Genomic DNA, 13,698 nt, shown 5'->3' with positions numbered 1-13,698 from the left:
TCACGATGTCACAATGGTTTGCTTAAATTTGACTTTATAAACTAAAATACTTAGATGTGATCTGAATATGATTTTTAAATACTTCTACAAACCAAGTAAAATTTTAAGTACAATACCTACAAAATTCATATTTCCAATTAAATAGAGGCCCTGGAACATCATGATTCCTAGACCTATTTTGAAAGTGAGATTGGGTAAAACAGCAGCATTATAACCAGGTGGGTGTTTCATAAAGCTATTCGTGAGTTCCTTTCTAATAACCAATGAAAAATTAGCATTTACCACAAGAAAGGATCACTAGTCATTCTTATAGGTCAAGTCCACCCCAGAAAAGTGTTGACTGAATAAATAATGAAAAATCAAAGTAGCATGCAAATGAGACAGTCTAATGTCCCTTACTATTTCTTTTGCTTTTTATTGTTTGAATTATATTTTATACTGTAATAAAATAGTATGCTCATTGGATTCTTTTTATTTATTTCAACGTTTCATTGGGGTGGACTTGTCCTTTAAACTCATGACAGAACGGTTACACTTCGTAATTCTGGAGGTTCTTTATTCTGAAGGTTCATAATTTTGAAATGCATAAATTGCCTATACCTCGATGTTCGTTAATCCAAAAACATAAAAGGGTTCTTTCATCCGAAGATTTGTGGCGTTATTCCGAAGGTTCGTTAATCTGAAAACAATATAAGATTCGTTGTTCCAAAGGTTTGTTAATCTGAAAACGAAATAAGGTTCGTTGATCCGAAGGTTCGATAGGCCGAAAACGAAATAAGGTTCGTTAATCATTTCGTTTTCGGACTGACGAACCTTCGGAATTATGAACCTCATTTCGTTTTCGGATTAATGTACCTTTGGAATTACGAACCTCACTTCATTTTCGGACTAACGACCCTTCGGAATTACAAACCTTCGGAAAAACGAAGCTTCTGAATGAGGAACATTCAGAATATCCGAACCTCCGGAATAACGAATGTTTGTAGATTTTTTCTATCATTTCATGGGAATTTGTTTGAATAATGCCAATCACTTTGTTTTTTGTCAATATTGGTGTTTCATACCAACATTGAAAAAGCTATTTTTGTTTTTAATACACAGGGGTACAGGTCAACCCACCAATGTTCATGCAACGTCAGCAGATATTACATAAAGAGATAATAGAGGAAAGTGAGGATAAGGGGACAGAGACAAGAGGTTTGTAAATTTAACCTAGCAATATAATAGCAACAGAAGGCTACACTATGAAAATTGTGATTAGCTCTATTAACATATATTGTTTTTTGGCAATTTATGCAGGGGTAAATTGTTTTTTGTGTAGGCCTACTTCAAAAGTAAAAATAATATCACCTTTGTGAAAGTTACGCACTAAATTTTGAAGTGATTTTTAATTGTCATGTCTTTCAGGTATAAAGGCCCGAGGAGTCTAGCGTTGTATGATGTATTACAAATATTTATCATTGTCTAGAGTCAGAATCAAATTTTTGCTGATTGGAATTGAACTTGGTTCATTGTTTGAACGTGATGATTCCAGAAGATTATTGTTGGCCTATGTTAACAGAAAATTGAAAGTCGGGTGAGTACGGTATTACATCAGCAATGGCATTGATTGATATACAATAACCTGTGTATCATTTGTTTTATAGAATGACTGAATTTTCTGGAGAATATTGATTTTTTTTACAACCATTTATAAGTAATTAATGATAATTATAACAATTTTATATACCGCAAAATCGCAAAATTGCCTCCAAGCGGTTAAGAGAAAGGAAAATGAAGTATAAAGGAAATAGAAATACTTTGCACAACAAAATGTATCATAACTAATATTACAATGTACAACTTTCTCACCAGATCATAAATAAAGAAATACCAATAAATGGGCCAATGCATCAGTAATGACTTATGCATGGTAATCATTCTATATCTATATATACACAACAAAAAAAGTAAGTCCCCCTTGAACAAACGTCGATAATTTCTGAACCAATTTGAGCTTTTGATATATTTTTACATGAGCGTGTATGTAATTTTATAAGCTACCCTCGGAGTAACTGTTATGGACGTATTTTACGTCATGCTTCAGTGAGCACCGACAGAAGACAAAAATGTCACTTTTCAAAAGTCACCAGCCAAATATCATGACTTTGATTCCATTTTATTGGAAGTGATTCCACATTCTCATCATGAAAAGTAGTCAGAAGGCTTGTAAAAGGTACTTTCTAAAAGACGATACAACTCTTGGCTGAATTTCACAGTTGAATAAACACAAGTCCAAATTTGCTGTAATTGGATTTTTAACACATTTCTATCAATAAAAATGATAGAATATGGTGACAGTTATTTTTGGGATGAGTATTTTGAACAATATTCATCGTTTCATGGTTCAATGAACATTCATTGAAAACAAAAATACAATTTTTTAAATATCATAGGCAAGTAGTGTTTCATTTTGGTAACTGAAACTGATCTTTTATCTACTTTTTCGATATGTTCATGACCAATTAACATGCTTCAATGATTCAAAGGCGTTTAATTAAACATTCACGCTTGAATGAACATGTGGAATGTCATTAGCTCTACGTTATTGGAAAAAATGCAATTTGTAACCATGGATATCTGTGACAAACCTCCTTGCATGGTTCATTTGATTTGATTTTTATGAAAATCCCGATGTTTGATGCATCAGTGAGCACACAATATTTGAAAATTTTGCAAATAAGAAGAAAGTTTGAGGCCTTGGCCCCACTCTGTGCCGTATCGAATTGTTATTTTGCAGAGCTACCAAGTCTCACGCATTGTGCGTGAGACTCACGCATTCAGGGTCCGTCTCACGATCTCACGCATGGCACCCATTTTTCTCACGCATATCGGTACCCAACAGAAAAAAAGAGAAAAAGTAGCATTATTCGCCAGATTATACGACTGGCTGACCGCCTTCGCGTCTAGCCCGGCACACGAGACGAATCAAAAGTGCAGTCAGCGCACAGCATACGTGATACGATGAATAGCGTGCGTGCATCGCATGGTTTTGAAGCCCATATCTCATGCGCGCGCGCGTTGCGCGCGCACCTTTTCGCAACGTACGAGTGTAAGTACTGGCCGCGCGCGCACAGAGACATCGAGTCATGAAAATCTCACGCATTACATTTTTTTGAACTTGGCATCTCTGATTTTGGTGTGCGCGCCTTTTGAATAGTGTTACTCTGAAGCCATGTGCGAAGTTTCATGAGATAAATGTTGGCAGAAGTAACAAAAACCGTCCATGAAACAAACCCTCATTTCATATTTGTTAAAATGTTGACTTGAACCTCTCTCTCATAGACTTGTGTACATTATGGATGCATATGTTTAAAGGTCAAGTCCACCTCAGAAAAATGTTGATTTGAATCAATAGAGAAAAATCAGACAAGCACAATGCTGAAAATTTCATCAAAATCGGATGTAAAATAAGAAAGTTATGACATTTCAAAGTTTCGCTTATTTTCAAAAAAATAGTTGTATGAACGAGCCAGTTACATCCAAATGAGAGTCGATGATGTCACTCACTCACTATTTCTTTTTTTTTTTATTGTTTGAATTATACAATATTTCAATTTTTACGAATTTGACGATTAGGACCTCCTTGCCTGAAGCACAAAATGTTAAAATAATGGAATTCCACGTGTTCAGGGAGGAATGAAACTTCATTTCACATGACAATGACGAGAAAATAAAAATATTTCATATTATACAATTAATGCACATTTATGAGTGTGTTATGACGATGCAGCACACTCGAGGGTATTTACAATTATGCGAAAGCAAGAGGCGCTTGCGCCGAGTGCTTTTGCATAATATTGTGAATGCCCGAGAGTTGCTCGCATCGTCACTAACATCACGAATCTTAAAATGTGCATTAATTGTTTTATAAAACGGGTCGGCAAAAAGAATTTTTCATGGAAATCTTGTTCAAATCCCTCCAACTTGTGTACGATCGCACAGACGAAGAGATCACAAGACTATCAATTATGACATCACAGGCGTATCTACTATGCGCGCCCAAGGAAGCGCATCAAAATCCTAGCCAGCCTCTTTTACTGAACGCGTATCAGTTTTTACGTGCTATTGGAACTAATGCTGCACAAAAATTGCATAGTGCTGCACAAAAAATGCACAGTGCTGCACGAAAAATGCACGACTGGAAGGTTGCGCACAATTAAAGCATGAACACGTGACTTGAATACGCAATCACCATTGGCTACATCCTTGAACCCGTGTTATAAAATAAAATAAAAAAGAAATAGTGAGTGGGTGATGTCATCAACTCACTCATTTGGATGTAACTGGCTCATTCATATAACTATTTTGTTGAATATAAGCAAAACTTAAAATGCCATAACTTTCTTATTTTACATCCGATTTTGATGAAATTTTCAGTGTTATGCTTGTTGAAATTTTCTCTTTTTATTAAATCAAGTTATTGTTGGGGTGGACTTGTCCTTTAAGAATAAGTAACCCCTTATTCAATATGGTTGAACTTTTTTTCAGGGCTGTCTTTAGCAATGTCATTTGGCAGTAATGTTTATCCACCTATGGGCAGAATCCTGTGCAAAAAAAAAATCGATTTGTTTATTCATGGATGAGTGAGCACGCATCAAAGTGGGAAAATTGGTATTTTCAATGTCACAGCCTCATTTTAATGGGTAATAAGGTGAATATTGAGGGCAAATTTGGTTTCAAATGTGACTTTAAATGCTGTTGTTTTTATCATCCACCATTTCTATTACCACACACTTTCCGAACTTTAAACATTTTCATGGTTGAGCAAGCACATTCGAAAACTTAGAATGAATACTCTTTATGCTGCATAAATGTATTCCTTTCCTAACAATTTCTCATGATCAGTTTTATTTATGGACAAATCAGTGGTGGATCCAGAATCTAAAAATGGGGGAGGGGCCTGTAATAGGGAGACACCAATATTTTCAAAATTAATCTGACCTAACAAGTTGTAGAGGATACTACCAAAAAACCCCTATGATGATACGTCACAGGGGCCGCGGAACGGTTTTCAAAATGTAGGGGAGGGGCTGAGCCAAAAGTGGGGGGGGGCTGACTATGCATAAATCACAATCGTATGGTCATTTTTACATTTCTGTACATGGTTTGGGAAATAAAGCGGGCCCCCCACCCCCCCCCCCTCTCCTCCGCTTCCGCGGCCCCTGCAATATTGTGCTCTCTCAACCATGAACATACGATATCAAAATTGTGTGTGGAGTGGCTAAATGATGGATAGTAAACCAGTATTAACACAATAAAATTCACCCAAAGAGAACTTTTGCCCAACTTTGTATTTGCACAATCTGAAAAACGACTCTTGTGACTTTCAAAAATGGTCATTTTTAATTCAATCTTTAAATACTCATGCATGACTCGACCGATCAATCCCATTTTTCCCCAGGAGTTGCCAAATGAGTGTAGAAAACCACCTACGAAATATATCTCAAATTGATTCCGTTCAAAAGTATACAGCAATTTGATTTAGGGGGGACTTACTTTTTTGTTGTGTATATATTTGCAGGTACATAGTTATCCATCTCTTTTCTTCTCTAGGGTCTTCTGACGTTCATAATCAACAGGGAAATACATGTCATACAGTGCAGAATGAGTTACATAAAGAGAATTTGAATACAGTAAGTACGAGTATCTAAGAAAATATTTTGCATGTCTCTGAGTTCATTAGGTCACATTAGTACATGCTTCGCTGCCAGTGATTACAAGATCATACATTTTTTAATCCAGGTGGGTGTTTCATAAAGCTATGAAGAATTCGTAAATTAAGAGGAACTTTAAGAATGACTAGTGATCCTTTCTTGTGGTAAATGGTATATTGAATTGGCGATGGTTCACCAGTCGTTCTTAAAGTCGCTCTTAACTTACAAACAGCTTTATGAAAAGATGTTCATTGGCCAAGTTCTGGTACATGCTTAAATAAAAATCCCATATTTCAATGATAATTTTTTTCTTATTTTTCTTCTTTGCATGTGTTTTTGTTGCATGATCTGACATGTCAAAATGTTTGGTATTATTTTTGGAGTGTTTTGTATCTTGATTTTTTTTATTCTTTTTTTTTATTACCGGTACATTAAGTTCACCATAAAAGTAGAAGCCGAGTATGATGATGATGGCCATCTGCTAGTTGAGGCTAATCATGATGCAGAAGGGAAAATTACTGATCTGGAATGGAAGAACTATGATCAAATTACCCTGACACAAACCAATCCAATATTATCAGGTGATCTTAGGACCATGTCAGGTGATCTTGTCTCTCCGTCATGTGATCAGAAGGCAGAAATATGTGAGGCTAATCACAATGCAGAAGGGAAAATCAATGATCTTGAATGGAAAAACTGTGATCATATTACCCAGACACAAACCAATCCAATATCATCAGGTGATCAGAGGACCAAGTCAGGTGATCAGAAGGCAGAAATATGTGAGGCTAATCACAATGCAGAAGGGAAAATCAATGATCTTGAATGGAAAAACTGTGATCATATTACCCAGACACAAACCAATCCAATATCATCAGGTGATCAGAGGACCAAGTCAGGTGATCTCATTCTGTCATGTGATCAGAAGGCAGAAGAAGCTTCAGGAGGCAGCCATGCTCCAACCCAATTCCAATCCATATGTGAAAAGGGTAAGCGTGTGCGGAAACATTCGTAATTCCGAAGCTTTGTTATTCCGAAGGTTCCGATATTCCGACGGTTCGTTATTCCGAAGGTTCGTATTTTTGAAGGTTCGTTAGTCCGAAAACGAAATGACGTTCATAATTCCGAAGGTTCGTTAGTCTGAAAACAAAGTGAGGTTCGTAATTCCGAAGGTTCGTTAATCCGAAAACGAAATGGGGTTCGTAATTCTGAAGGTTCGTTAGTCCGAAAATGTAAAGATTAACGAACCTTATTTCGTTTTCGGACTAATGAACCTTTGGAACTACAAACCTTATGTTTTTGGATTAACGAACCTTCGGAACAACGAAACTTATTTCGTTGTCGGACTTACGAACCTTCGGAACATCGAACCTTATTTCGTTTTGGGATTATCGAACTTTCGGAATGAAGCCACATATGTTCAGGTTAATGAACCCTTTTATGTTTACGGATTAACGAACATAGGGGTATAGGCAATTTACGTGTTTCGGAATTATGAACCTTCGGAATGAAGGACCTTTGGAATTACGAAGTATAACCGAAATTGGTATGTTGAATGGACGTGATACAAATAAATATATTGAAATGTTAGAAAACAAGAAAGTTAAGTTATATTTAAATGGATGGAATTCGGTGAAAACCCTTCAAAATACTTTTTAAATTCAGAAAAAAAGAATGCAGTGAACAAACAAATAAATAGACTGATTGATAACGAAAATAAAACTATTTGTCTTCAGGAAAATCTTCAATCCGAGATTTTACTTTTTTATTCAGAATTGTATCGAAAGAACGAAGTCATTGATATTGATTTGAACATCTCTTTAGATTATGCTGATGTACCCAAGTTAACAGACTGAGCTCAATCTTTGGAAGGCCTGCGAGCTTACTATAGAGGAGATATATCAATCATTGTCAAATATGAAGAGTTGTAAATCTCCTGGACTAGATGGGTATACAGTCGGGTTTTTCAAACATTTCTGAAAAGATATAAACTTTTTCTTGCTTAGATACCTAAATTGTGCCTTAAAATAAGGAAGCATGTCACAAAATCAGAAACTTGTTGTGATATCTCTTATTCCCAAAAAGAAAGACTTTATCTTCGAAATTGGAGACCAATATCTTTATTGAATGTTACATACAAAATAGCTTCGGCATGTATTGCAAATAGACTCAAACAGATGCTTCCTCTTTTAATACATGAGAACCAAAAACGTTTTATGGAAGGTTGGTTTATTGGTGAAAATATTTGACTGCTATATGATTTGCTTTTGTATACAGATGTGAAGGATATCCTCTTTTTATTTCTTTTAATCGATTTCGAAAAGGCTTTCGATTCCATTTCTAACAGCTTCATTAGAAAAGTATTTAAATACTTTAATTTTGACCCATCGATTATACAATGGTTTAATGTCTTCAATGAAAATATTCAATCTTGTATTGTGGTAAATAGTCACCTCACTCCGAGATCTAGAATCAAAAGAGGTTGTCGCCAGGGGGACCCATTGATTATCTCCCTTTATTTTTTCCTCTTGTGTGCAGAGATTCTTGAAATTTTATTTAGAAATACAAGGTGTATTAATGGAATAAGTAATGCATTAAATCAGTTGTCAATTCAATTTTTCTAGTGCGTGGAGGAAAAAAAATTGGATGAACCTAATTTCATAATAAAATACAAAAGAAAAAGTGGAGATGTGACATCATCGCCCCACCTAATGAATATTCATGACGACTGTTTTCACAAAATATTGCTAAACTTTAAAATTCAATAACTTTGTTATCCGATTTTGATGAAATTTTCGGTATTTTGTTCAGTGAATTCTGCTCTATTTATAAAAACTATAAATTCTTTCAGCCCGGACCATCCCTTTATAATAATAAGAAGAAGAAGGTGAAGGAGGAGAATAATGATAATAATGATTACAATAACAATAATGATAATAATGATTGTGATAATAGTAATACTAATAATGATAATAATAAATGAATAAATAGATAATGAGTGTGATGATTGCAGTACGCAGACGAGAGTTGGAAATGACAGCCTTCTTTACTCATATATTCATAGCGAGAACAATGTTTTGAGAATGCAAAAAACAAAGTATAAGACCTTTCCCCTGCCCCTGTGGAGGGAAAAGAGATTACACAAAAAAATATATAGTACAGGCCAGAATATCTAGCATTTATATTGGGAAATTCCTTAAAATGAGGAGGTCTGAGTCCAACCCCCTGTATTTGTGACCTTGAAATTTTCTTTATCTGAATTTTGTTTCTTTGGACTTCTGTAAATGCTGTCAAATGACCATGCCTTGGCCAATTTATTAAGTGAATTAAGACTTTGTTGTGGTCCAGTGGTTAGAGCATTGGACTCATAATCGCAAGGTTGTGAGTTCGAATCCCAACTCTGCCATTGTCTCCACTTCGATAAAAAGGCCCAAGAGTGATATCTGTCGTCTTTTATGTCAGCCAATATGGCTGATTAACCTAGAGGTAAAATGTTTCCAAGGTAATTGGTTATATACCAGCTTTAATCATTCAAATAATTGATGAATATGTATTGTTTTTCTTGATAGATTCTGGACTCTACAGATGCGAGTATTGTGGATCAGTCTATGCTATTCCTCTCATCTTAGCAAGGCATCTCAAGTACAAACATGGGCTTAATGGTGTTGTCTTGCCATCGTATGCATCAAAGGAACGCATTCTACAATTTGTTGAAGGAGAAATACAAAAATCCATGTGTGATATTAATGATTTTACACATGGTGAAAAGATAATTTTGAAATCAGGAAATAAGGAAAACATAATACTTGAAAAGAAACCTTATACATGCAATCAGTGTGGTAAGGCATTTATTTCTGCAAATCATCTCACAACACATGAACGCATCCATACAGGTGAAAAGCCCTATGTGTGTGATCAATGTGGTAAGGCTTTTCATCAAATATCCAATCTCAAAGTACACAAACTTATCCATACAGGTGAGAAACCATTTGTATGTATTAAATGTGGTAAGGCATTTAACACAAAACAGAGTCTCATAACACATAAACGAGTCCATACTGGTGAGAAGCCCTTTGAGTGTGATCAGTGTGGTAAGGCATTTAGTGATGGAAGTTCATTGAGAAGACACAAGCAGATCCATACAGGTGAGAAGCCCTATGTATGTGATCAATGTGGTAAGGCATTTCATGATATATCCAATCTCACAAGACATAAACGAAGCCATACAGGTGAGAAGCGCTTTGTATGTGACAAGTGTGGGAAGGCATTTCTTGAAAAATGCAATCTCACTTTACACAAACGAATCCATACAGGTGAAAAGCCCTATGTATGTGATCAGTGTGGTAAAGCATATAACCATGAATATACTCTCATAACACATAAACGAGTCCATACTGGTGAGAAGCCCTTTGAGTGTGATCAGTGTGGTAAGGCATTCAGTGTTGCAAGTTCATTGAGAAGACACCAGCAGATCCATACAGGTAAGAAGCCCTATGTTTGTGATCAATGTGGTAAGGCATTTCATGATATATCCAATCTCACAAGACATAAACGAAGCCATACAGGTGAGAAGCCCTTCGTATGTGACCAGTGTGGGAAGGCATTTCTTGAAAAATGCAATCTCACTTTACACAAACGAATCCATACAGGTGAAAAGCCCTATGTATGTGATCAGTGTGGTAAAGCATATAACCATGAATATACTCTCATAACACATAAACGAGTCCATACTGGTGAGAAGCCCTTTGAGTGTGATCAGTGTGGTAAGGCATTTAGTAAAGAAAGTTCATTGAGAAGACACAAGCAGATCCATACAGGTGAGAAGCTCTATGTTTGTGATCAATGTGGTAAGGCATTTCATGATTTATCCAATTTTACAAGACATAAACGAATCCATACAGGTGAGAAGCCATTTGTATGTGACCTACCTGGTCAAGCATTATTTGAAAAATCTGATCTCATAGTACACAAACGTATCCATACAGGTGACAAGCCCTGTGTATGTGATCAATGTGGTAAGGCTTTTAGTCAAATACAAGATCTTACTAGACATAAACAAATCCATACTGGTGAGAAGCCTTATGTATGTGATCAGTGTGGTAAAGTGTTTAATTGTGAATATACTCTTAAAACACATAAACGCATCCATACTGGTGAAAAGCCCTATGTCTGTGATCAGTGTGGTAAAGCATTTCTTAAAATATCCAACCTCACAAAACATAAACGAATCCATACAGGTGAGAAGCCCTTTGTATGTGACCAATGTGGTCAGGCATTTTATGAAAAATCCGATCTCACAGTACACAAACGTATCCATACAGGTGAGAAGCCCTTTGTATGTGATCAGTGTGGTAAAGCATTTAATCGTGAATATACTCTTAAAACACATAAACGCATCCATACAGGTGAAAAGCCCTATGTATGTGATCAATGTGGTAAAGCATTTAATGAAATATCCAACCTCACAAAACATAAACGAATCCATACTGGTTAGAAGCCCTTTGTATGTGATCAATGTGGTCAGACATTTCTCGGAAAATTTGATCTCACAGTACACAAACGCATCCATACAGGTGAAAAGCCCTATGTGTGTGATCAATGTGGTAAAGCATTTCATGAAATATCCGTTCTCACAACTCATAAACGAATCCATACAGGTGAGAAACCCTTTAACTATGTTCAATGTGGTTGGATGTTTAGTCAAAAAGGTAGCCTCACACTCCATAAACGAGTCCATACTGGTGAGAAGCCCTTTGAGTGTGATCAGTGTGGTAAGGCATTTAGAGATGGAAGTTCATTGAGAAGACACAAGCAGATCCATACAGGTAAAAAGCCCTATGTTTGTGATCAATGTGGTAAGGCATTTCGTGATATATCCAATCTCACAAGACATAAACAAAGCCATACAGGTGAGAAGCCCTTTGTATGTGACCAATGTGGTAAGGCATTTCTTGAAAAATGCAATCTCACTGTACACAAACGTATCCATACAGGTGAGAAACCATTGGAATGTGTTCAAAGTGGTAAGGCATTTCGTGATATATCCAATCTCACAAGACATAAACAAAGCCATACAGGTGAAAGCCCTTTGTATGTGACCAATGTGGTAAGGCATTTCTTGAAAAATGCAATCTCACTGTACACAGACGTATCCATACAGGTGAGAAACCATTGGAATGTGTTCAAAGTGGTAAGGCATTTCGTGATATATCCAATCTCACAAGACATAAACGAAGCCATACAGGTGAGAAGCGCTTTGTATGTGACAAGTGTGGGAAGGCATTTCTTGAAAAATGCAATCTCACTTTACACAAACGAATCCATACAGGTGAAAAGCCCTATGTATGTGATCAGTGTGGTAAAGCATATAACCATGAATATACTCTCATAACACATAAACGAGTCCATACTGGTGAGAAGCCCTTTGAGTGTGATCAGTGTGGTAAGGCATTCAGTGTTGCAAGTTCATTGAGAAGACACAAGCAGATCCATACAGGTAAAAAGCCCTATGTTTGTGATCAATGTGGTAAGGCATTTCGTGATATATCCAATCTCACAAGACATAAACAAAGCCATACAGGTGAGAAGCCCTTTGTATGTGACCAATGTGGTAAGGCATTTCTTGAAAAATGCAATCTCACTGTACACAAACGTATCCATACAAGCGAGAAAACATTTGTATGTGTTCAATGTGGTAAGGCATTTAACAAAAAACAGAGTCTCACAAGACATAAACGAAGCCATACAGGTGAGAAGCCCTTTGTATGTTACCAGTGTGGGAAGGCATTTAGTGGTGGAAGTTCATTGAGAAGACACAAACGGACCCATACAGTTTAAACGCCCTGTGTTTTTTATCTATGAGGTAAGACATTTAATCAAGAATCTCAAGGAAGATATAATACTTGAAAAGAAACCTTATACATGTAATCAGTGTGGTAAGGCATTTATATCTGCAAATCATCTCACAACACATGAATGCATCCATGCAGGTGAAAAGCCCTATTTGCGGATGAGTGTGGTAAGGCATTTAATTGTGAAGATCATCTCACAACACATCAACAATTCCATTCAGGCAAGAAACCCTTTATACATGTTCAATGTGGTAGGATGTTTAGTTAAAGAGGTAGTCTCACAAGCCATAAATCTAGACACTTCACTTCATTTGCACATTGTAGAGTACAGCCATGTATATTTATTGATATTTGTTGATTATGAGTAGTGCTTAGTTTTTGTTTTGACCCTAATAGCATTACTTTTGTTTTATTATAGTTTAATATCAGTTTATTTCTTAACCATGAATAGGTCTTGTACAGTGCCTGGGTTAGATTGGTTTTGACCTGTATTTTAGTCTTACCAGATACTGAAATAGTAGTGTCATCTGCGTACATATACACTGAGGCACTAGTAACATGATTCGATAAGTCGTTGATAAAAAGTAAAAACAAACCGGGGCAAGAATTAAGCCCTGAGGGACACCTACATTAATTTCTTTTGTAGAAGACTTCTCATTATCAATAGAAACAAATTGTATTGATACTAAATGGGCTAAGACAGTTCCATTACGTCACACAAGCATCTTTCCAACTGGTTTTCTTTGAACCCCAGCCAGTTTTCATTATATATTCAAAATTAATGCAAATTTTTTAAATATTGAAGTATGGATAAATTTGAATATATTTAAAGCAATGAATTTTGACGAGTTAAAAGTTTGTCCGAGACGTGGTGACATAGCACCAAATAATATATGCAAACTGGATTCTAGCAGGTGTTTGAAGGTTTGCATGGTGGCATAAACTATCCCTGAAGTTGTTTATATGGTACACAATATGTAAAGACCTGGAAAGGACTGAGATAAAAGTTGATAGAGGTAGAAGAGAAATAGAGAGGTGAGAAAGAGAAGGTTAGAAAGTAGAGTATCTTTTGGAAATGAGTGTAGTTTTAAAGAGGACTGTAAACCAGAAAGAGTTGAAAGCTTGAGCAGTAGGCAGTATGAGAGGCTTGA

General features: G+C 36.1%; 2 protein-coding genes across 2 annotated transcripts in view; both read left to right on the top strand.

Annotated features, from left to right (window-relative positions):
* Window positions 1-11,513, top strand: part of LOC121417300 (zinc finger protein 665-like) — a 36,278-nt gene extending 24,765 nt beyond the window's left edge. The window contains exons 3-6 of the mRNA XM_041610957.1: window positions 1,102-1,197; window positions 5,596-5,675; window positions 6,133-6,685; window positions 9,266-11,513. Of these exons, the coding sequence (XP_041466891.1) occupies window positions 1,102-1,197; window positions 5,596-5,675; window positions 6,133-6,685; window positions 9,266-11,190 (2,654 nt within the window). The 3' untranslated portion in view covers window positions 11,191-11,513. The remainder of the gene's footprint in view (window positions 1-1,101; window positions 1,198-5,595; window positions 5,676-6,132; window positions 6,686-9,265) is intronic.
* A 141-nt stretch (window positions 11,514-11,654) lies between these two features.
* On the top strand, window positions 11,655-12,911 carry LOC121417677 (zinc finger protein 626-like). The gene is made up of 2 exons (XM_041611410.1): window positions 11,655-11,689; window positions 11,843-12,911. Exons 1-2 carry the CDS (start codon window positions 11,655-11,657, stop codon window positions 12,531-12,533), a joined length of 726 nt encoding a protein of 241 aa, XP_041467344.1. The 3' UTR covers window positions 12,534-12,911.
* The last annotated feature ends 787 nt before the right edge of the window (window positions 12,912-13,698 follow it).

Source organism: Lytechinus variegatus, chromosome 6, assembly GCF_018143015.1.
Source record: "Lytechinus variegatus isolate NC3 chromosome 6, Lvar_3.0, whole genome shotgun sequence".
Lineage (NCBI taxonomy): Eukaryota > Metazoa > Echinodermata > Echinoidea > Temnopleuroida > Toxopneustidae > Lytechinus > Lytechinus variegatus.
This window is presented reverse-complemented; position numbering and strand designations above follow the sequence as displayed.

Excerpts from the sequence above, each read along its gene's own strand:
- LOC121417677 (XM_041611410.1), top strand. The coding sequence starts at position 11,655 with ATGCAATCTCACTGTACACAAACGTATCCATACAG. Across the intron at positions 11,690-11,842 it reads ACACAAACGTATCCATACAG|ACGTATCCATACAGGTGAGA; the intron begins GTGAGAAACCAT and ends CACTGTACACAG.